The sequence below is a fragment of the Sciurus carolinensis genome, chromosome 6 (assembly GCF_902686445.1).
Source record: "Sciurus carolinensis chromosome 6, mSciCar1.2, whole genome shotgun sequence".
NCBI lineage: Eukaryota > Metazoa > Chordata > Mammalia > Rodentia > Sciuridae > Sciurus > Sciurus carolinensis.
Window position 1 is genome coordinate 4,302,273 of NC_062218.1, and position 24,354 is coordinate 4,326,626.

The 24,354-nt window shown below is 41.0% G+C and overlaps 1 protein-coding gene across 4 annotated transcripts in view; it reads left to right on the forward strand.

Annotated features, from left to right (window-relative positions):
- Ice1 (interactor of little elongation complex ELL subunit 1) overlaps positions 1-24,354 on the forward strand; it is a 56,603-nt gene that overhangs the window by 26,554 nt on the left and 5,695 nt on the right. For 2 of the 4 annotated variants that reach the window (XM_047555491.1, XM_047555492.1), the window contains 7 exons: positions 921-1,007; positions 3,543-3,955; positions 5,667-10,454; positions 11,605-11,773; positions 14,463-14,623; positions 17,155-17,345; positions 19,149-19,255. In XM_047555491.1, the coding sequence (XP_047411447.1) occupies positions 921-1,007; positions 3,543-3,955; positions 5,667-10,454; positions 11,605-11,773; positions 14,463-14,623; positions 17,155-17,345; positions 19,149-19,255 (5,916 nt within the window). Of the gene's footprint in view, positions 1-920; positions 1,008-3,542; positions 3,956-5,666; positions 10,455-11,604; positions 11,774-14,462; positions 14,624-17,154; positions 17,346-19,148; positions 19,256-20,509; positions 20,660-24,354 lie in introns of those variants that run through there. The other 2 variants (XR_007109086.1, XR_007109087.1) reach the window with 2 other exon arrangements.

Here is a 24,354-nt window from a genome sequence, read left to right on the forward strand (position 1 = left end):
CTTAAGGAAATTATAATAAAACTTTGAGGTAGACTGAAATTAACTAATAGTTAAAGCTAGTTTTCATGGAATTTTTACTAATGTAGGTTGTTTTTTTATGCACGTTTTACCACAAGCTATTCATATTTATATTTTCATAAATACTTTTTGTTTTAGAAGGTATTTTTGGAATCTTGTACATAACCATTTTAAAAAACTTTAAAACCCTAGTGTAATATTCCTGCGAATTTCATTAGCACTGTCTTGGTTACTTCCTTGGCCTTTCAACTTGAATCAGCATTTCTTAACCATTTTTAGAGTCTAGACCCTAAGAAAATATATAAAAATTCCAAAGGTGTCACTGTCTTTATGAAAGCATGTGCTTCTCCCTGTCCACATATTCACATCCACACATTTGGCCTCCAGCCCACTTCCCCTCAAGTTCATCGTTGGATTTTCTAGATCCATGCATTCCCCCAGGTGAGTTACAGCATGGTCAGCTGTTGACCTTGCCGATAGTCTCATCTAACTGAGGGATGCTTCTCTGCTGTTCTGGTGGAACACAGCCCTGTTCCCTCATTTCACACTGATTAACTCGGCCTCCTTTCTCCATCTCTTAGCACTCTCTAGAGACTGTATGTGGACAGAACTCATCTGTCCAACGTGTAGATAAAGGTTATGAAGCCTTAAGCTAAGTAGATAGGGACTTTTGGGTGTCACCCCCCCCCCAAACCTTCACCAAAAATAAAGAAATCTGTGCTACTTAATTTCTACCTAAAGCATTGTAGACCTTTCCATCGATAATTAACTGAGCTGTGCACAGTGGTTGAGTTTGAGGAAGGTGTTTGGATATGTAGTCTTCTGAGTCCCTAATAAATCCTGATTTCACACAGATATGTTTGAACTAAATAACATGGTTTTAATGGCTTTACTCTTTACAGGAAAAGTGAAACTGCTCCTTAAGGAACTCTGGCTCTGTGTAAATACAGCACACCGACTACCCAGTGAAGGCAGCAGACGTGTCCCAGGTGAGAGAGAAGCTATGGAAGTACCTTTCGTATGTGAAAGTAGAAAACTCATTATGGGCATCGCAGCCTGTGGTTTTTAGTGTCTCCTGGATCTAACAGTAGAGGAGTGAACCAAAGTCTAGGGGTCAGTTCTTATTGTACAAAACTTCTTTGCCTTCAGTGTGCCTTCTAATCTTAGCCAGTGCATTTAGCTTTTGATATTTTCATAGCAGCTTTCATCAGAGAACAGTCAAACTGGAAGGACAAAAAACAGTGATATATCTGGCAGGTATATGTGGAAGAGTGGAGGATGCACAGCTTTTTAAAATCATTCCATGTGTTTGATTGGTTCACTAGCAGTTTAACTTGTGTTTTGTATACTTCATCAGTTCTGCTGGCTGAACTCCTTGATTTTCAGTAAGATGATGTGGAGACATTCTGCTGTGTACACACATGTTCTCAGGATTTCAGATCTGGGAATCTGATACTAGGCATGCCTAGTGGAAGGAAGAGAGATAGCAGACGTAGATAAGATTCAAGTGCTTCTTATTTAACTCCTTGTCATTTTACTCACTTCCTAAGATAAGCTGCTATAAATTCATAGATCATTAAAGATCTAAATCAGTAAAAGCATGTGTACCTAATTTTCCTACAGGTTTCTGAAAGCAGAGTTCCCTCAGAAGAACAGTCATGGTCAAATGCTGGTTCTTGGTTGTGCTAGATTCAGAACTTGTCAGGTGTCAACAAACATATTCGATGGGGTTTTTCTAAATAAATTTTTCCCTCAGTTCTCTTGCTAGATAGTAACATTGATAATAATCAAATGGTTCCTGCAATTCCTAAATTAGTTTCTACAGTTTAGAATTTATCTGTTCATGCAGAAGCAGTCTGGATATTTTTTTCAGCCTTCTATGCCAGTCAGTAGTTATACATGAAGTGCTTGGTTTTAAATGCTGCTAAAACTGTTTTTTGAAAGACTGTTCTTCACTTAATCTGATGCTTTCATTTAAAATCACCATTTTAGGGCTAAGTCTATTGTTTATTTAACTTCTCCACGGGAGAATGGAAAGCACAGCATCTTTGGAATCCTAATATACCATAGAATATCTTTTTTTTAAAAAAGTTTTCTTTTCATATGGAACAGTTACAAAAATAGTGTGAAGAATTAACTTAGACACCTCATACATTTTCCCAATTTTATCATTTTTCATTGCCAGTTATCAAAACTGAAACATTTGACAGTCCTGTTAATGTAGACCTCATGTGAGTTTCACTAGTTTCCTCAGTTATTTCTCTTTCCCTTCCAGGATCCAGCCCACACCCCCACGTTGCCTCTAGCAGTCATCTTCCTTTAATCCTCTACATCTTGACCATTCCTCAATTTTTCCATTGGCACTTTTGGACAGCGTGATTTTGTAGAAAGCCTATGCTTTTGGTGTGTCTGATGTTCTCTCATGGTGAACTGATGGTGTGTATTTGTGGTGTGGACACCACAGTGGTGACGTTTCCATCTGCTCAGGGCATTGTGCTGGAGATAGGTGATGTGGACACGGATTATCAAACTGTTATCCACATAATTTCCCTAAGTAATGGATCTTGCCTGCTACAATTACTACTTTGGTGTTTGCTCAAATTTTTATTTCTCTCATTCCTTCTGCATTTATTACTTATAATTCTTTTGAAATGAAGAGCTGTTCCTTCTCCATTTACTTGTTTTTTAATCTATATCTCTGTATGGTTGTAGGTAATTATTTTATTCTATGCATTATAATTCATTACCATCCTTAATTATTGCTTAAATTGTTCCAGCTTTGGTCATTGGAACTCGTCCAGAGTGATTCCTGTGTGCTTCAGATATACTCCATCCTATTTAAAATGCTGTGCTTTCTGGCATCAGAGATGTTTTGATCTCAACTTTATTTTCTCTTCCTAGCCCTATAATCAGCCACTTCTCCAAGGAGCTCTGAATCTTCTGTAAAACACTTTTACATCTTTCAGATATTACAGTGATTTGTAATGATTTCCTGGGACCCATGTGTCTTTGCTAGTAATCAGTACAACCGAAGTTCACAATATGTACCCCAAAAATAACTGGCTTTTTACAGAAACTTTTCTGATGCATTACACAAACCATTCATGTGAACTAGTTATGTCTCATTTTCGGCATGGGTAGGCTTGATATGGCTTGACTTCAGATCACTTTTCGAACAGAAGCTAGTGTCTGTCCCATCCTGTATGCACAGAATTGTTGCTCTGCCAAATTCCACTGGTATATTTGGAAATCTTCATAAAGCCTTAGTAGGTTAGTATGGCCATTACCCTGCCATGGTCCTGCTGAGCTGGGTGGGTTCGTCTCATCTGTTCATCCATCCATTTTCCTCTCTCACTTTTCGTAGGATAATATTTATAAATTGGTTCCCTACTAAAAAGTATTTCTACTTACTTGGAGTTACCATTGCAAGCATTTTTGAACTATTAGGATGATAATGTTTTTTCCTTTTAATTTCCTTGACATTTTAAATATTTGATATTAAATACCCCACCTTCACCCCACAGGAAAACCTGCCAAAGAAGATACCAGGTCTGGAGCATCTGGGGAAGATGGCACACTACCTCCAGCACAAGGTGGTCCTCTCAGGGCCTCAGATGTGCAGACATGCCTCACAAAACTGTCCCTGGAGATGGAGGGTGACTTTGCTTCATGTGAAAGTGTGGACAGAGAGAGACCCGGCAGCACAAGCCACATTGTTGACCACGTTTCCAGTGAGGGTGGGAGTGCCAAGGTCTCGGTGCAGATTGCTGATGATGGTGACAGGACTGACTTGTCTGACCATGGTCAGTTTTTCGATGAAGATCTTCAGGCTGCAATTGACTTCTTCAAACTCCCTCCTCCTCTTCTGTCTCCAGTACCTTCACCCCCTCTGATGTCATCACATCAACCGGGCTCCTTACCTTCTTCACTCGCACCTGTGAGTTTGGTCTCTATTCTTCTTGGGTGTGTTGTCTGTCTTAATATGGCAAAATGACTTAGGGAAGACTTCATTTTAGCATATTTTAATAAGAAGTGACAAGGAGAAGTTAAGGTATGCCAGTTCCCTTTGGATTAGCATAGCTATACTATGACTGTTTTTAGTGTGTATTATGGTCACATTCTTATCTCTAACCACAACCAAATTATAAGTTTCCTGTTGGATGGTTGTGTCTTGTGTATTTTCATCACTCATGCCTGGGCCTAGTAGATTTGGGATGAATAAAGCATGACCATGACAGCATGGAGTTTGCAATGGTTGGAAAACCCCAGTGTAGCATCCATGCCCACAGGCCTGTGCAGTTCCCCACTTTCAGTGAAGTTCATCACCTTTTTGTGTGTTTGCAGAATGCTTTGTGATAGCTTCTTTGTACGTTTCCTAGGAAGTCACTGTTGAAGCACAATTTCATGCCTTCTTGCTTAAGGAGCACATAAATGTGTTGCTTCCTGTAGGAAAAATCTGGCATGTCTGTTATATTCCAGATACTAGCCAGGCCTTGGCAGCATAGAGCAGCATCAGGATGTGGTACCTGGTTTGTCAGGTGGAGGTGGGAACAATAAAGAAGCAGGCACTTGCCCTGCTGGACTGAGCTCCACAGCTCTTGGACCACACTCTGCCTGAGAGGACAGAGCTTTTCCAGCCTGGTGGGGTGGGGGACACAAGGACTTCTGGAAAAGGACCCCACACCAGTTTTTAAAGAATGAGCTAGACATTTAGGACCTGTGGGCATCTGAGTGTAGTAGAAGCCACCTGGCCCCTGATGGGTGTGGAGAAGAGGGTGTGGAAGGGAAGAGGTGGAGACCCAGTCGGAATCCTAGGGAATATTTCATTGGCACGCCACAGAGGGAGGAGGGGAAGCAGAGGGGAGAGTGAAACTGTACTGCTGTGTAGTGGAAAGCCAGGAGACTGGATGGTCTGAGTTCAAAACAGGGGAGGACTTTCGCAGTAGTAGCAAGTTCGTGTCAGCGGTGGTGCCTTTGATCCATCTTCCCTTATTGATACGGAGGTCAGGTGTTGGATGTCCTAGGGTAGAAGTGGTTAACACAGGTGGAGGGTCTAGATGGGATGGTGGAGGCTTTCTGGAGCAAAGGCAGTTTCTGACTGGCTGGAGAACAGGAAGGGGAGAACAGCCATGTGGGGAGCAGCAGGAGCCGTGGTGAGGCTTGGCATACAGGCAGGGTCGCGGGAGTGGGTCTGACAGCTGGCAGGGAAGGAGCTGGAGCACTGCAGCGCCGGCGGCCCCACACGGCAATGTCCAGGCGTCTTTTTTACCAGAGATGAGCCCATCTGAGTTTGAAAATAAGAATGTTAAAAGAATACACAGAACCCTGGACCCTGTGAAGTGGGGCTTGGGAGGGTGTTTGTTCTGGGAGAGCTGTGAAAGTGAGGTGGGAGTTTCTGGGAAAGGCCAGGCTTTTTTAAGGAGACAGTGGAGAGTGTCCTTGTCCTTGTCCTTCTCCTTGTCCTCAGAAACAAGAGTCTGCCCACTCTCAGAGATTCAGAGCCTAGACAGCTCTTCCCAAGCTGACTTTAAGAATTCTTCAGGAAATATGTGCTTTTTTTTTTTTTTAAAGAACATTTAATTGGTATTGATAATCATGTTTAGTCTGTTGAATGAGAGTTTAACTGGTATTATTCATATTATTTTAAGGAAACCTACTTTGGAGAGTATACAGATTCCAGTGATAATGACTCAGCCCAACTACAAAATTCTACTGACTCTCTTTCAGAAGATGATACAACTGAATCACAGGATTATTTTGGCTTATCCAGAAAAAGTAAAGGGAGTAGTACCTGGGGGGAGAAAACCAAATCACATGAAGCTATCCAGGCTTTAAATAAATTGGGAGTAAATAAAGTGACAACGGTTGAATTTGAGACTTTAACAGCAACACTGAGAGAACCTTCAACAACCACATCCTCTTTAGCTCGGGAAGAGCACTGGACAGCGTCATCTGAATTTACGAGCAATAGAAAAAGAGACATTTTAAATGAGGCAAAACGACAGGTGGAGATCAGGGAGATGGTTCAGTCTGTGCAAATGGAGAAGACATCTCATAAGCCCTCCAGGGGTCTCTGGGTTGAGAAGTTGTCGGGCAGCTTAGCACAAGAGAAGGAGGCAGCCACTGGGAAGTCAGACTTGTGTTATTCTCCCATTGGCAAGAGGCCATTAAGTGAACTCACTAGATGTGAAGGAAAAACCTTTTCATCCAAAGTGATAGGATCACCCAAATCAGAATTCACTAGGTGGACACTTCCTGATGAAATGACTTCTGAATCAGACTGTGTAGCAAGTTCTGGCCATTTTCAGAGAATATCTAGAGAAGTGGTGAAGGAAAGAGAAGATGTGCAAGGGTCCACTGTGGGAGAATCACTTGAACCACAAGAGGACAATCCAAGGGATGTAATGAGTTTGGCAGGACTTGATGCTAAAGCCAGGTTCTGTTCCTCTTCTACCTCGGTCCCAGGGTCTGTCTGCAGTCATTCCCAGTCTTCACGGCTAAAGTATGTTAATGACGCAGATATTCCAACTCAAGGAATCCCAACTGAACTACATCATTCAGAACAAAAGGTACCAACAAAAACTCTGAACACCTTACTTGTGCAGTCTGAGCCAGCAGAGTGTTCTATACTAGAAAGCAACCTGAAGAAGAACAGCTTGGGTGCTTCGAGCCCTGAATTGGGAGCATCTCATTTTGAAGAGCAGAATTGCTGGGAGAGAGAACATGCAAGCATTGTAAAAGGAAGGCCTGAAGTCTACTCACTTTCTCAGTCGGTGTTTAGGAAGGTCACAAAAGAGGGGCAGTGTAAAACTCAAGAACCAACAGTTGAGTTCACACTACGTAAGTCAGAGTTGACCTCACTAGTGGATCCTCGGGCTGGCTTGGTCAGGAGTGGCTCTAGTCTTGTTAAAAGCACTTCCTGGCACCATAGTGATTTGCTAAGGAGAGGTGGTGAAGAGAGTCTGAGAGCTTCCTCAGAACATGAACAGAAGACTAATCAGCAGCTAGAAAAGTCAGTGCCAGCACTACAGAATAGAGGTTCAGCAGCCATGCTTGAATCTCCCAGAGAAGATGACTGTCCAGTAGAATTCAAGGCCACTGCTTCATTGCTGTCTAATCAAGTGTCAGTTATCACAAAGCAGATAAGACCTGAAAAGATTGAAAGTGCTCACTTGGAACACGTGAGACTTCCTGGGAATGAGCCCACTTCAGCAGCAGAAAACTGTGGTAACGAAGCTGATGATGGTTCTTCTGCAGCGAAATGTGGAAAAGAGGATGAGGTGACATCAGACTTCCAGGAAGTGGCTGCCGTGAAAAGCACTTCACCAGAGGTTTCTGCCTCTTGTAGAAAACTAGATTTTAGTTCTCCAAGTGGATCTTTACCAGCAGAAAATTTTGATTGTACCACAAATAGTAAGTTGTCTTTCTCGCCTGAAAACATCTTCATCCAAAGTCAAGACCTTGTAAGGAAAGCTTCAGTGCAGGGAGAGGTGAGGGAGCCCAGGACCTCTCCTCACACCACAGATTCAGACCCCTGTGTGGGGGAGGGCAGTCAGCTGCTTCCGGCTGAAGCAAGGGTGTTGGGAAGTTGTCCTGTTGAAGTGCCCGGTGGAGTCACAGCAAGACCTGTCACTGAGGCCCTGACTGCTGCAAGCCCTTCTAACTCACCGCAGGATGTGCCCGAGCTTTCACAGCTGGCATCTGGAATGCCTAGTGGCCCCTTTCCAGAATGCATTGTCACCACAGATGCTGCGTTTTCTTCAGTGTCTTGCAGAAAAGATGAGGAGGCACCAGCTCTCTCCCCAAGCAGTCTTCCTGGCACCTCATACTGCTACACAGGCATCCGGGGGGGAGGGGAAGAGGAGACCGAGGTAGAGGGGAGTGAGGCCTTCAGCTGCAGTGAGGGTGAGCATGAGGCTGAGTCCATGCTGGGAAGCGAACAGCAGTGTGCTACCAGCGACTCGGGGGAAGATTTGGGAGGTCCAGGGGCTGGTGCAACTGGACCTTCCCTAGAGATGGCTTATCTGACCTCAGCTCTGCAAGATTTTAACATAAGTACTTTCACTGACATAGACAGACTTTCTACATCAGAAGTTGTAATGTTTCTTGAAAGTTGTCAGTTAAAGGATTTTAGTTCAGGGAACTCTGTTTCAGAATGTTCTAGTAAAGAAACCCTAAACAAAGAAATGAACAAAGAGTTAAAGCAAAGTGGAAACTCTGGAGAAAAATGTAGGGAGCAACACTGTGAAGAAGAAACACTTGAGACCCCCGAAGAGTGGGTTGAATCTGAAGAAGATAACTGTTCTTTAAAAGATCCAAGCCAACTTTCTCAGTGTTCTTTGGAAACACTATCTGAGGTTCTTACCAAGATTGGGCAAGAACTGCAGACAAACTCTGAGGACTGCAGTGGTAAGGATACTGGTAATTTAATTCTTGTAGATATACCTAACAGTCTGACAACTGAAGAATTGAAAGAAAAAGCCCCACGTCAGCCAACAAGTAGTTCCACAGCCCATACCCCTGAACTGCCCCCACTTACCACCACTGGGGACAATAGAAGTGGCTCTCCTGTGAGTGATGGATCTCATCCTGGGGACACACACGAGGATGCAGCCAAGACCCCTGACAGCAGAGAGCAGGGCCTGCCAGAGAGTGGGGGGCCATTGGCCCTGTGCCCTGACTCCACAGAGCAGCCAAGGGTGGAGCACAGTTCTGGTGGGGAGGCAGAGGCGACGTTTCAGTGTCAGATATCCACAGTGACCTCAGAAGTTATCAACGTACTTATAAATAAGGATCAGAATCTTGTCATTGAAAAGGGGGACAACTGGACAATCATCAGTGGTGTGTCTGTCTCCCCAGATGTGGACCAGGTTATACTGTGTGACGTCCCTGGGGACGTAGCTGTTTCTCAGGATCAGGGAGGGCTAGAAGCTGGTTTTGTTTCAGTGACTTCTGTGGAAAAGTCCCCAGAGACCAGTCACACGGACCCTCCCTTTCAGGGGCCTCCTTGTGGCAGTAATCTTTCAGGTGTTCAAGAGGATGTTTCAAACAGTGGTCAGAGTACCAACTTTGATAAAAGTCGCTTGCGGAACAGACCTGTTAAGCCCAGCATATGGATCAGTTCTCAAATATACGATCAATCATTTGAGACTCAGAATGTTGCATCTGATCACACATATTTTAACTCAAAACTGGAGCCATCTGGCAAAAATAAGAATCGGTCAAAGATGTCAAACAAAGATCAATCAAACAAACCAGTAAAGACTTTAGCATCAGGAAAAGGTGAAACTCATCAGAGTGAGGTTCCTCAGTTGCCTTCAGGTGAAAGAGGTAACACAAAAACTCAAAGAAGTCAAACTCAGCCCATTCTGGCAAATGCAGATACCTCTACTCCCACCGACTGTTCTCCCGACACGCTGAGCAAGATAAGGCAAGAGGTGGGCCCCCCTCTGCCTCCTCTGCTTGCTCCTCTGATAGCTACCCCTCCAAGGACCTCACAGCCACTTTCTCCTCTGGTATCAAGTTCTAGTCCCTCCCCACCTGCCTCTCCTGCTGGCCAGATTTCTCCTTCATGTGAAACTCCAGTGCCTCCTATGTTGTCCCCCTGGCCAGAAGACCCCCAGCGGACCTCTCCAGGGCCCTCTCCATCTCCATCTGCTGCAGTGACCAGTGGCAGAATAGTGTCCTCTCCTTTGCAGTTCTGTGCAGCCACACCAAAGCATGCACTTCCTGTGCCCGGCAGACTCCCACCCGGTGCTCCTGGCCACACTGCTGGAGGAGGGCCACAGGAGAATTCTGTCAAAATCCTTGATACCATGTACCCAGAGTTATCTGCCAGGGCACGGACCCTCAACATCCTCAAGGGGAACATCCAGCTCTCCCGAGGTTCCTCTGCAGACTGTAAGGCCTCAGCAGGGCCTGTCAGTGCTCTCATTGGCTTCAAAGCCATCACTTCAAAATCAACTGCTTTCATCAAAACAGGGGGCAGCTCTGCCAGTGGTGCTGGCCAAGGTAGGTCGAGAGAGATGGGGGCGCAGCAGGAGTCAGGTGGGAAAAGAGCGCTGTCAGCTTCCACCCTGCAGAGTGCTAAGAGATTGCGCCTGGACAGTGAGTCCCCAGAACCAGACTCCAGGGGAGCCCCTACAGAAGAAGTCCACCAGAGCCTCCCAGGAAGCCTCCCTCAGGCTGAAGTTGTCATGGCAGAGGAGGGTTCGGTCCCAGCTGGCAGTTCAGTGTCACGGTTCTCTGTCAGCCCTGAAGAAGCCGTGGACTTGCATGGCACGGCCATAGCTCACGCTCTCAAGAAAGTCGCTGAGTCTTCTTTTGACCTGTTACCTGTCATTCGTAGTCATGTGTACGTGGGCAACATCTCCAAAAAGCCGGTAATGAGAGACCAGGAGAAGGAGGTCGTTTATGAGTTTAGCACAGCCAAAAAGGTATGTGGATGCTTTTCTCTAAGTGCTGTTCCTCACAGCAGTTGTCTTCTGTCACAGAGTATAGATAACCCTGAGCACAAATTTTATTTCACAGGTTGAGTGTTATCCATGTAATCGTTAGGACAAATTTTTATTTCTAGCAAACATTTTATAAATTTGAAATAAGACACTGGAGATTTGATAATTTATATTAATTAAACAACTTAAAATTTTAGAGAAGAACAATCTGTCAGAACTAAGATTGCATATTTCCTCTTGATCTTGTCATGTTTAAAGGCTTAAAGTGATTTCCTTCAGCACTTCAGATTGTCATATAATAGACCCTTTTTTTCCTTGAACACCAGTATATACACTTTTAAGTGCTTGAGAGTTTTATAGAAAGACTCTTCAGTAATGGATGTCACAAATCAGACAGGAGCAAATGCTTTGTTTGAAAAGTGGAGGAAAGGGATTGTGCAGATTTATACATGTAGCTTATTAGGACTTTGATACTTGTATGTTTTCTAAGTATCCAGTGATGCCTCCTGTAGGTGACTTAGGTGACTTTCAGGACTCAGTGGTTCATACTTCAGTGGTTATGTGCACATCCTCAGAGCCCTTGTGGCATAAATATTTTGTTGATTTGGATTTGATGGCTTACTTTCGGAGAGCATAAAGAGCACTATAAGTATCTTTGAAAGGGTATTTATTTTCAAGTGTATAAGTATTTCCAGTTGTCATTTCATGCTGCTCTTTCTGAGCAAGAAAAATGTCACCTAGTACTTTTAGATCTAAACACACAGAGTATATCAGAGTTTAGAACACAAGGAGGGGGATAGAGTTTGACTGGTTTAGTGTGCACGTGCACAGACTGTTTGAGCAAGCACTGGGAAGTTATGATTTGAGTTGTGGGAGTGAAACTAGATATCCAGAGATGTTCATGCTGCTCTCTGGTATCTGTAGTGTTACCTACCATAGGAAGAGACAAGCAAGGGGATTTCTTAGCCCTGGACCATACTTGGGCTTTCTGTGTTAGGGAAGTTTTATTAACTGTGACTAGCTGCTAATATCGTGCAACTTTTATTTTTCCAGTTTTATTTTTGCTATTTTAGGTGAGCTAAGTAGAAATACAAAATATACATTACCTTTTCATTTATTTTTTCCATTTTAGCATTTGGCAGACTGCTTGCTTCACTCCATTCTCTCGGAGCTAAAACTTCAGAAGACATCTAGGGACCACAGTTACATCCATGCCCTGTGCAGGGTGTATGTGGGCATCTGCCGGCAACTGGGAGACCTGGAAAGAGCTCGCTTGTTCTGCTACAGTCTGCTTAAGGAAGGTATGTTTAGATGGTGACATTTTTGTATGAGAAAAATCCTGTTGCTCTTTTACCTTATGCACAGATCTTTGTTTTTCAGCTGACTATCACATGTTTTAAGATGATGTTGTTTTGTGCATATATTAAAGGGTATAAGTAGCTTTAGCTGTTCCTAACTGCACCTGGTTTTCAGAACAGAGAAAAACTTACTTATGTCAGCACATAACACTTTCACTTGTGTATAACTAGAGTTTTTCTCATTACTATATATGTATTTTATTCCTTTGTTGCTGCTTTAGGACCATATACAGCAGCCCACACTGCTGTGCCAGGAGCTGGAAGGGGTAGCACATGGAAGATGGATTTCTAAGCTCATGAAGGAAGTGTGTTGGAGAGAGAGGAAAAGGCATGAGGCTGAGGGTTGTTTTAAGATCACCTTTTCCCTTTACTACTGATTCTTTAGTTCCTACTCAGGAATTACTTGGGAATCCTTCTTCCTTGCATCATGGCAGCAGTGTTTTTAAATAGGGAAAAGATACACAAGTGGGACTTAGTAGTATATCAGAAACTCTGCTTAAGTTCTTCCCCCTTTATTTCTGCATTTACTCTTTCTTTCATTTTGCTCAGCAAACCTTGACGAGGTGCTTGCAAAGACTTAGGAGTTCTGCAATGACCAAAATCAGACGCAGGTGTGACTGTCAACTGGTAATCAAAGACCAAGTAACATCACATGAACACTCTGGTTTTTGCAGTGATGGGTGCTTCAGAGGAGAGGGACGTGGGCTCAGCCCACGGCTGTAATGGCTTGCTTGTTCTTCCTCAGCCATAGCAAATTCATTCTCACCAGGCTTTTGTTCTCACAGATTTCTCTTGGTTTCTCTCAGCTCTACTAGGGCTCACTCACAGTTCACATTCTTCCTTAGTCATTCTGTATCCCTTATTCTCTTCTGTTTGCCTTCATGTCATTTAATTATTATCTCATACATCTTTTTGTTTGCCATCCCTCTCCCCCACTAGAATGTATAATCTGAAAGGACATAATTTGTGTCATTTACAGTCTGTTCTTACCCCAGATTGTTAGCAGTCATTAACCATCTGTTAAATGAGTGATTTATACTTTGGAAGGTGAATTTCATAGTCCGAGGAGTCAGGAAAATTTTTTGTTGTTGTTGTTTATTTTTGTACCAGGGATTGAACCCAGGAGCATCTCCATCCCTTTAAAAAAAATTTTTTTTTTTTTTTTTTTTTTTTTTTAATTTTGAGACAATCTTGCTAAGTTGCTTAAGGCCTTGACGAGTTGCTGAGGCTGGCTTTGAACTTGTAACTCCTTAGGAACTGGGATTTTCAGTGTGCACCACTGCACCTGGCAGAAGGAGTCAGGGAAGTTTTCTCAGTCTATTTGACTTTTGAATTTGAGATGTATAGATGTACAAGAAGTATATAAGTAGAGAGTGAAGAAGAGAATTCTAGGCAGAGAGCACTTGTGAAGTCCAGTGACAGGAAGAAATTCCATCAGATAAGCATAGGACTTAATTAACAGATTGAAATAGTGTATTGAATTTATGCCCTGAGCTACCCACTGTTTTAAAATTTTTATAGATAAGAAGAACAGAGGAAATGAGAAAGATGTGCCTTTAGGACAAACAGTATAAAAATCCATATAACCACATTGGAAAACTTTTTTTTAAAGAAATAAAATTGACATTCACTTATTATATGACCCAGGCATTTCATTCCTAGGTACAGTACAACAAAAATAGAGACATATCCTCACATAGACTCTGGTACAAATATTATACTAGAAGTGATTCATAATAGCCCATAACTGGAAACAGTGTCCATTAGCAGGTGAATGAGAACAAATTGTTATCTACCAAGCAACTGAGTACTGCTTGGTGGGACTGGAACAGCCTGCTAATGGGCAAGAGCCACATGATGGAGTGCAAACCTCATGCTGAGTCAGTAAAAGAGAACACATTACACCAATCCATGAATAAATAATTGAGGAAAGACACTGATTTATAGTAGCAGGAAGCAGGTCAGAGGTTCTGAATTTGGGGGTGAGGGGACTTAGGGGTTGGAGTCAGCAGTTTGGAGAAGGTGGGTATTGATTATGGCTGGTGGTTCCATGGACTTATACCTCTTTGTTGAAAGTCATCGAACTGTGTACTAAAAGAGAGTATTTTATTATATATAAACTGTACTTCAATTAATTTAAAAAGAGAGACAGAGTGTCAAAGAAAGTATTTGCAGGAGAAATCTTGCCACTCATTATTCATTAGAAGAAAACTCTTCAGATCAGAAACTTTGTATCCTGCACATAAGCTCAGCCAGTGTAAATGCGTTAAATGCGCTGTAATAACACCTATCAAAAGAAGAATCTGAGACTGTGGAAATTTGGAGAGAAGGTTCTTGGTGAATTTTGTTTGTTTTCAAGTTTTGGGCTTATTTGTCCTTTTTCATACAGTGCTGTACTTTTGTGCACTATGTTTAAAGTGTAACTAAAGAAAAGGTGCTGACGTGGAGGAAAAAAGGAATAGATGCTGAAATAGCTCCCAAGGCCAGAGCTTTCTCTTGGCCCTCCGTCTGTACTCTCTTCAGCTTCAGGATGCAGTGTTACCAGGCACCAGTGAAATAAGTAAAATTATTCTTGTATTTTGATTTATTCACTTGATCACAGAGGTTTATTATATTATTTTCTTTATTGTAGATTTTCCAGAGTCTGAGAAGTTGACTCTGTTTATTGCCAACATGTGGCATGATGTATTTCTTTCTCCCTCGGTGATGAGTACCGCCATGCAGTTGGTTGCCAGGCAGCGTGCCAAGGGAGAGGTTCTGAACTGTTTGAGAGCCTTTCTCAATTGGGAAAAGGTGAGCTGTTTTTATTTCTTACAATACTGTACATGTAAACTTTAGGTAGGTGTTGTTATCTGGCTTTTTATTTAGTTTTGCATTAGTTCGTAGGCATTTAAGTTCATAGGCATCTTCATATTAGATTCTTTAAAATATCATTTTATCCTCAGCTTATGCATTTTTTTTGTTAAGTGTTCACAAGACAGTCCAGGAATAATTGTAGAACTATAGATTGTTATTTTAACAATTGGTTTTATACACCAACCCAGATTACATTACAGAGTTTGTTTTATGAATGATGAAATTCATACATATATATGTATTTGGTTCTGTAATATATTCTGCAAAATATTTGGTTGTACAATAGGTGCTTAGAGAAGTGGAAGAGCTGATACTTAAATTTCCTTTTGTAAGGCTTTTTTTCTGAATCAATATTTTTCTTTCTTAGTAGAATTTGTATTTGTTCTGAATACGTGATTCTTATATTACCTTTCATTAGTTTTGTTTTTCTTTGGTTATTAACATGTATTGGCATTTAGTATGTTGGCATTTAGTGTATTGGCATTTTTTTGTTTATAGATATTATCTAATGGGATCCAGTTGATAATAGTGCAGTTTAAGTAGAGATAATGAAATCAGAGGGGTGAATTTTTATCTGCTTTTCTCTTTTTAAAGAGCATATGTTACTTTTATCTTTTAAAAACTCAAATGACTTATGTTTGGAATTTAATTTTACACATTTTGCTTTTCTTAAGTACTTGTTGATGTCAGTGTTCATTAAGTTTTATTTTTTATAAAAACAGAAATGGAAGGGTTATTGGCAGTTCCAAGTTAGGTGAATATTAAAAAGCAAGTCCGACGAGGTATGGTGGTGCACACCTGTAATTCCAGCGACTCAAGAGGCTGAGTCAGGAAGACCAAGAGTTCCAAACCAGCCTCAGCAACTTAGCAAGGTCCTGTTTCAAAATAAAAAAGGACTGGGGATGTGGCTCAGTGGTTAAGTGCCCCTGAATTCAATCTCCTGTGTCAAAAAAAAAAAAAAGAAGCAGCAAGTCTGTAATCACCTCTTCAGCAATCTGTCTAGATTAACCAAAGTGCATTCACATTAGGTACTGTCACAAATTCCAGTGGGTCATTTAAGATGTGACCTCACATGCTAGGGTTTTTAGCTCAGTTGAAGAGCATGCTTGTGTACCATGCACAAGGTCTTGGGTTCCATCCTCAGTCAAGACAAAAAAAAAAGATGAAACCTCCCTCCTGACTCGCACCAAAGGACACCCCAGTCACATAGGCATCCCCCTCCAGAAGGAGTATTCCTAATTCACAGTGCTGGTAACCAGAAATATTTCAGGTTTCATAGTGTTGTGGATTTTTAAATACTTTCATACACTTTACACTGTGAATATCCCTAATCTGAAATCCAAATTCAAAATGCTCCAAAATCAAAACTTTTTGAGCCCAGGTTTTGTGTTGTATGGAGAATATGTGTGATTTACATATGTATTGGTTTTTATTAGAACTTGTATGCAGTGCTTATGGAAATGTCCAAAGATGGTACAAGTGCTTTGGAAACTAGGCAGACCGCTTCTTATAGAGTGAAGTGTATTCTTAAAAAGGGCCCAGCAGTTCTCCTGGGTATAGAGAGAAGTGAAATTATATCCACAAAGATGTGCACATTAATGCTCACAAAAATATCATTCATAGAGTGAAACAGACATTATTACCTCATGTACATATATGACTGCATGGCTGATGTGATCCTACAACATGTACAATCTGAAAAATGAGAGATTACATTCCATTTATTTAAGATCTATCAAAATGTATAAATGCCTTCTGCTGTCATGTACAACAAATTAGAACAAAATTTTAAAAACCCAAAAGCTGGCCTTAACCCCGATGTCTATCAACAGGTGAGTTGACTATCAAGTAGTGGTAAGTCCATATGACGATTGCTTCTCAGTGATAAAAAGAAATGTTCAAAGTATCCATATTGCAGAAATATGGATAAATATCAAAAAGCATCGTAAAGAAATGTGAAGGAAGCCAAATGTAATTGTCCAGTATCGTCACATTCAGTTTTGTAGATTTCTGAAAAAGGCAGACTGGACTCCAGTATCATACGAACAGAATTTAAAGATGTTTTTAAAGCTCGTTTTGGGTTTTTTTGGTTTTTTTTGTTCATGTGTTTATTAACTGATGTTATAACTTTAATTCTCTGATTTGAGTTGGTGAAAAAGTGTGTTCCTGTCTGAATTACATATACCTAAACTCTTTTCTACCTGATTGAATTCTGCATCCTGCCTTGTAGATTTTTTTTTTTAAACCTGTCCTATCAACTACCATTCTGTAATCATTTTATGCTAAGTATTATGACTACAGAAACAGTTTGTTATTCAAAATGTGATTGAAAAAGTGGTTTTTTAAGATAAAATGATATTCATCTGATGCATGTTTTTATGTTTGAGATTGCTAATTATACATTTAAGGTTTACTGTATTTGAGACTCCCATTTTATTTTTTAATTCACTTATGTTTTTATTTGTTAGAATGCACCTGTAGATGTTGGCATCATGGTTTCTAAGCTGCTTTTGACCATACAGCTATGTCCAAAAACAGAATTTCAGTCCAGTGAGAAGTTTGGTGAAGACTTAAGTGATAATATTTGGGAATACATTTTTGCCATTGATCTGCTATGCTGTCATAAGAAATGGATTTGGACACATGATAACATCATAAGGTTAGCTATTTTGCTAACTTAAATGTAGCTTTTTTAACTGAATATTAGTGTGTTGAATACTAAATTGTAGGGGTTTTTTGGTCTTTTTTTTAATATATAAGGCAATGTTTACAAATGACAACATTTTTACTTAAATGAAAGTTAATAAAACAACTCTTAAAATATCTGTTAACATCACATTCCTTTGCTTTATTTTTCTTCAGTACATCTCACTACTTTCTGTTGTTATTTCTCACCAGGAGAAATGACTCTCAGAAAGCGGGTAGTTTCTAGTTCACTGTTGTGCCCTCAGCATGTAGATTAGTGCCTATACAAGGGAAGCACCCAGCAAATACGCGTTGAATAATGTGTCGCAATTATTCGCATAACATACAGATACTTTGGAAAATTCCCAGGGAACAGAAATATTTAAAATAGCAACTTTTCATGTGGGAGAGAATTGAGCCTGATGCTTCAGGCAGCCATCATGTCCAGTAAGTTAGTGTTTTTCTCCATGCCTGTCATTCTGGCACTAACTCTGTACCATCTCTGGGAGAATGGAGAAAATTGTCACTCATATAATTTCCTATAGGCCTTAATTTTCTTGTAGAACTGTGGATGGGAAAGACTGGATCAAGGGAGTTTATGATATTAAAAAAGCGTTCACCACAGGTAACCCACGTCCTTGAAATACTTGAAGAATATGTTCTGTGAAGTGACTTTTGCGAGGACCCATCTGTGTCAAGGATGTTGTCACTCCTCCGACACAAAGGAGGACTAGGCATCTAAATGTAAACAGTAGGGATTGAATCCTGGTCCATCTGTAGAAGGAGATTCAGCTATATTAAAACATATAGCTATAAATAGGTTTTAGTGTTTTGACACAGAAAAATAGTTCACAGTCAGTTACTAAATGAGAAGGTGGCAGAGCCGTGTGTCCAGTGCCCACGTGTGGTGATATGAGGGCCTATGCAGGCCCCCAGTCCCTATTCTTCACATCAGCCCAGGAGGCAGAAAAACCTCTGTCCCCAGTTAGGGACAAGGGGACGGGGATGGCATCTGACAAGGGCACTTTGTCCGCAGTCCCATCATCAGTGAGGATAGTACGGCATCTCAGGACTTGTGATTGAGGGACTCCAGACCCTGCCTCAGCATTCTGGGGGCTCCCACTGCATTGTTTACAGTTACATAGAGAAGTGTCTGGAAAGAAAAGCCAGAATTAGAGGAATAATGACTATGTGAGACTTGGATTTTTGGAGTACTTTTTATTTTCCATTTTTCTTTTGTTTGTCTACTTAATTTTTCCTGTGATACATCGTGAAGTAAATACCTTTTTGAAAAGAAAAGGAGGAGGAATTGCACTGTTTTCAGTCTGTGGAAGGTTCCCTTTATCCATCTAAAGTGTGTTTTGATGTTTGGTGTTAGTGTCCCTTGGGCTTAGCTCTGTTCACACTTGTGGCTTATTTATGGGCTTCTGGAACCCAGGCTGCCTGAGTGCCTGGAGGGGCCATGGGAAAATCCAGGCTCCACCACCTCCTCCTAGTCCTGTGACTTTGAAATTGCTGTCAAGAATGAAAACAGAAGAAGATGGCCCGCACAGATGGGTATCTGTAACCCCTGATAAGCCAGTGTGGGCACACATACCCTGAGGAGTTAGAAAAGGTGTGAGCCTCAGTGTCTGCTCTCACTCAGGTCGACAGGTGAGCCCCTCCGCACTTCCCTCCGCACTTAACTGGTCTTTCCTCCTTGAATGTGGATCATGTTTAAGACCAGCTATTGTTCGAATGATGATGGACTCAGATTCTTTGTGCTACTGTTTTCTAGCAAGGAGCTGTGGCCCGTCATGGATAAGTGGATAAAGTACAGGAAAGGACATGCAAATGTGGCATATACTCCCGATGTTATCATAGCATCCATACTAAGACTGATTGGTGAGTTATCTGTTTTATTGCTTTCTTTTTCCTTGTTATTGTCAATATCTTAATGGGAGAAAAAGTATTACTGTTATAGTTGACTTTGAAACCTCGCCATAACAACCTTCAGAAGAATTTGGTGTTTAATTCATCCTCCTTACTCATGCTCTTGCCTTATAAAAACTAGTGTTAGGTTCATCTTTCTCAGGGATTAAGAGTCTTCATGTTAGTACATTTGACAAATGATTGAACTCTTGATTCTAGATTCTAATATTAATACACATACACACCAGGGTACATAAATTGCTATAAATTACACTCTAGTCTCACTTGGTTTCTAAAATCAGAATGTCTTCACAAAACCTACCATAGTTTTTTATATTTGCCTAATAAGGCAAGAAAGTAAGGGAATACAGAAATTAAATTCACCATATAAAAATGTTTTAAATGAGACCTAGATTCTCTTTACCCTCAGATCTAAAGAGGACCTCAGGGGCCATTTGGTTATATTCCTTCCATTAAGCCCTGTTTCTTTATTTTTTTTCCCTTTGTTTCATCTGTGACAAACTGTCCAAGCCCTGCAGAATTGTCAGGGACGAGTTCTGATTATTAAAAGACTGTGCTAGCTTTGAACTCATCTGTCAGTGGCATGTCTTCTTTGACCCCCCAGGGGAACACAAACCAAAGTCCTTTGGTTGCTGTATTGTGGTCCTTCAGATACTTTAAGATGGTCCATGTGACTTTGACATTTGGATTTTAGCTAATTAGAACTAAGATACAGGGAGCTGGGGAGATAGCTCAGTTGCTAGAGTGCTTGCTTTGTAAGCACAAGGCCCTGGGTTCAATCCCCAGCACCCAAAAAAAAAAAAAAAAAAAAAGAATATAAGAACTAAGATACAACACATTTGAAGTAAGTTTGCTTTTGAGAACATAAGTGAGCTTTGTGTCTCAGTAGGACAGGTCATAATACCCCTGCCGCTTTGGCCCCACGCCAGCAGCTGGGCATTCAGGTTTCACATGTACTGCACAGGCAGTGCAAGAACTTCTTGCTTGCTACACATTTAGATGGAAACAACCAAAATATATTTGGAGTTAAGTTACCCAACCAAGGAATGTGGGGACCAGAGGTTGCTAAACAATATAGGAATTCAGAAGAGTTGTATTAAAATATAAACAGCACAGAAGTGGAAATGAGTAAAATGGACTCAGTTGGGCATAGTCTCAAAACTGTTTTGCTGAATTCCTTGGTTCAACAACGATTTCCATTCCTAGATATGAAGCAGTAAGGAACACAGAAGGGCCAGTGGTAACAAATCCAACCATCAAGTGACACCTGCGTTTCTGGAAATTCTGATTTCAGTGGCAGTTTCTCTTATGAATTCAGGAAAAATGTTCATACTGTGGACTAACTCTTTCTAAATGGTAAAATCTTTTTTGAGAATTTGAAAAATTAGGAGAGATATTATAAGTCTGTTAATACATGTTGACTCAGAGGAAGTATCTATGGAATTTTTTAAAGAATTTTTGTTTTTTTTGTTTTTTTTGAAACCACACTTTAAAATATGACTTCTCCTGTTCTTGTTGCCGTGGTTGTGATTCTGTATTTATTTTGGGCAGTAAGAGGGGAAGTGGGGTTGAGGATGGTGTGTCCAGTGCTCAGTAGAAGCAGCCTCTGCCTTTAGTTCAGGAGAGTCACCCATACAGGTAGCTCCTCTCTCACTTGAATAGGAACTTTTTAATTAGGTTTTTTCACTGGAATTAAGAACTTTGGCTGGTTGTCCAAATTGCCTGAGAAGCTATATTTAGGATGCTCATTCTCAGGTCCCCACCCAGGGCTCTCTCTGATGGTCCAGTGTAGAGATGGTCTTCAGTACCTTTCATGGAAGCCTCTGATAACGTGGGCTTGGAATGACAGTTGCCTCAATAAAGCAATACATTGCAAGGTATGGCAGTGCACACCTGTAATCCCAGTGGCTTTAGAGGCTGATGCAGGAGGATCACAAGTTTGAGGCCATTCTCCTCAACTTAGAGAGGCCCTCAGCAACTGAGCAAGACCCTGTCTCAAAATAAAAAAATAAAAAGGGCTGGGGATGTGGCTCAGTGGTTAAGCACCCTTGGGTTCAGTTTGCAGTACCAAAAAAAAAAAAAAAAAGCAATACACTGGTTTAGATGTCACAAAACTCTTCCAAACAAATGATACAAAATACCTAATTGTGTAGTATAAAACATAGTCTGTGTGTGAATTGAAAAGAATTTGTTAATAGTTTATCAAGAGGGAGTATGTGTAATGTAAAAAGAAAACTCAATTTGTATTTACGTCTAATTAAAGCTAGTTCATTCTTTAAATCTTTAAAATTCTGCCTTTTGAATGATAGCCAAATAACTTATACCATATTTAATTTGTATTATTTAGTGTAATATATGTACACTTATAAAATTGATATAATTTTTATTATGGTGATAGTATATAATTAACAATGTATAACTGATAATACCATATAATAAAATGATACTAAATATTTACATGTAGTTCTAAGGATGGATAATTAGGAAGTACAGTATGAAAAAGGAGCAGATTCTGGAATGGTAAATGCTGCTTGGATCTGCCAGTGGAGCTGGCAGTCCTGAGAGGGACAGGTATGGAGGAGGCAGGATGCAGCTAATCTGCAGCGTGCTGGCAGCAGGGGCTGGAGATGGTGCTGAGCTTTGTCCCACGTGCATTTTGGTGCTGTGGTATTAGGCACTAAGGCCTGCACAGCAAGCATTTGCTGCACAGTGAAGTCGCTGGTACCTGGGAAGGCCGAGGGCAGAAGGAGGGCAGCTGAGGCTTGCAGTTCAGACCTGCTGCAGCCTGAGAAGAAAAGTCATCCCCCACCCCCTTATCTGGATTGCTACAGGCCTCAAAACTCTGTTAGTGAACCTTCTTGCCAGGTCTGTGGCTATCATGACTAAAGAATTTAGTCAATAATTAAGTTGGTTGGCCTTGATATAATAACACCAACTGAGGTCACACACTAATCATTCACAAAATAGAAAGAATTGTCTTTACTCTTAATTCCAAATTTGCAAAGTCCTAATTAATGAATCTTAATACATGGTAAGTAAAACAAGCTTTCTGTCAAAGTGTAGTATCACCCACTGTTGAACTGAAATACAAACATTGCTATTAGCCAGTTGTCATATGCGATTACTGACTGGGGTTTACTTTGACCTTTTCTAAAAACAACGTGTCCAAAACTTTCTGTAGAGTCTTTAACTGGCCCTCAACTCAGAGACATGGAAGAGTGACAGGACCATGTCTACCTTTAGCGCTCCTTGTTTCTTGGTACAGACGAGACCTAGGAAGTAAAACCCTGGATGGAGGTCACGCAGGGAAGGTGGCAGAGCCGTGGCAGGAAGTTGCCTATACTGGATTCAGTGGAATTTAAAGCTGTGTAGTGCTGTGTCTCTGCCCGCAAGAGCTCATTAAATTGTGAATAAATCGCCCACCTGCATTAATTGGAACCTACACTCTAGGAAAACACTCTGTCACTTGTCAGGTTTGTGCAAGTCAGAAATAGCCATGACTTGATGCTTTCTCTTCATTCTCCTGTCAGTTTTCAGCTGTCCTTTGGAATTTCCTTAGCATACCTGAAGCCAGAGCCTTGTCTTCATCATGACTTCCGGTCCACCAGGAGACTCACTTTGCCCACAGCCATCACTCTCCTCAGTGGCCTTGGCGTGCTGTGGAGTAGGTAGTCTTTGACAGTGAAGTTAGCTCCACACTTCTGTTTGTATTCTCGTAGAGTCAAATGACCCTGGACCCCTCACATCCCTTCTGTGGGGGCTTTTCTTCCCATCTGTTGGGCAGATTTACCTGTTCATCATATACTTGGGTCTTTTTTCCCAAAACTATCTACCTCAGACTCATGATTTATTTTATTTTATTCTGATGACTCCATTCATTTAAGACATGTATGAAACACAATTTCATTTAGTACATTGAATTGAACAAAGGGAGTCACTGTAAAACATGGTGGTGTATCATTATCTGGGAACTCATATCCCATTGCTGCATTAGGCACATGTCCCTCTCTGCTACCAGTTATGCATTGAGTACATCAGCAGACAATGAGTGGTTTGATCTAATTTCAAGGAGGTATTTAAAAGTGATAACAACAACCTGAAATTTGTGATCTCTGAGGTACATAACTTTTCAACCTCATAAAAAGGTTATCTAAGAAATTATCTGGATATTTGCAGTTGTCATTTTGGACTAGGAAGTATCCAGATATTCTCAGATCAGTGGATATTTACTGAACATCTGCTGTGTGTCACAGGACTCCAGGTGCACGTAGCAAGCGCTAGGCGTAATTCCTGTAGGTGTACATTTCCTCAGTTTCTCCATATTCAAAACAAATGAAGTTCACTTACTGGATTCACAGAGCAACCTGGGTAATGTTGGTAGTAGTGAGGGATAACCTGACCATCAGACAAGCATTCAATGTAGTGTTCTTATAGAAGTACATCCAAGATATCTTCCAGAATCTTCTGTAAAGGAAACAGTGAAATGAAAATGAAGGCCTTGCTTGCTGGAGGAAACAGGATTTTGTCTTGGAACAAACCTGCATTATAGGAAACCCTCTGGAATAAAGGAAGGATTCAGGTGTTTGAGAACTCCATAAATGATGTTGTTCTTCATTGATTGGCTTGACCTGTGGCCCGGATCATGTATTTTTACAACTTTCAGTCTCAGGACCCCTATGGTACTGTTAGTATTTATTTAGAACTCCAAAGAACTTTCGTTACCCCAAATTATATTTGTCAGTATTTATTAGAAATTTAACTGAGAAATTTTCAAAATATTTAGTTATTCATTTAAAGTTACAGTAATAAGCTCATTAACATTAGTGATATGTTAAGATTTTTAATACCATGTTTCCGATGCCAGCAGGAGAGGCTGGACTGCACTGCCTTGGTGCTCTCTTCCTGCTGTCTGTGTGGTCAGAAGGTAGCCGTTTTCTCATTATCTGCTCTGCACTTAGTTGTGTGCAATATGCTCTTCTGGTTACCTATGTGAAGTAAATTTACTCATGTAGATATGTAGTTGATTAAAAGGAAGAATATTTTAATAGCCT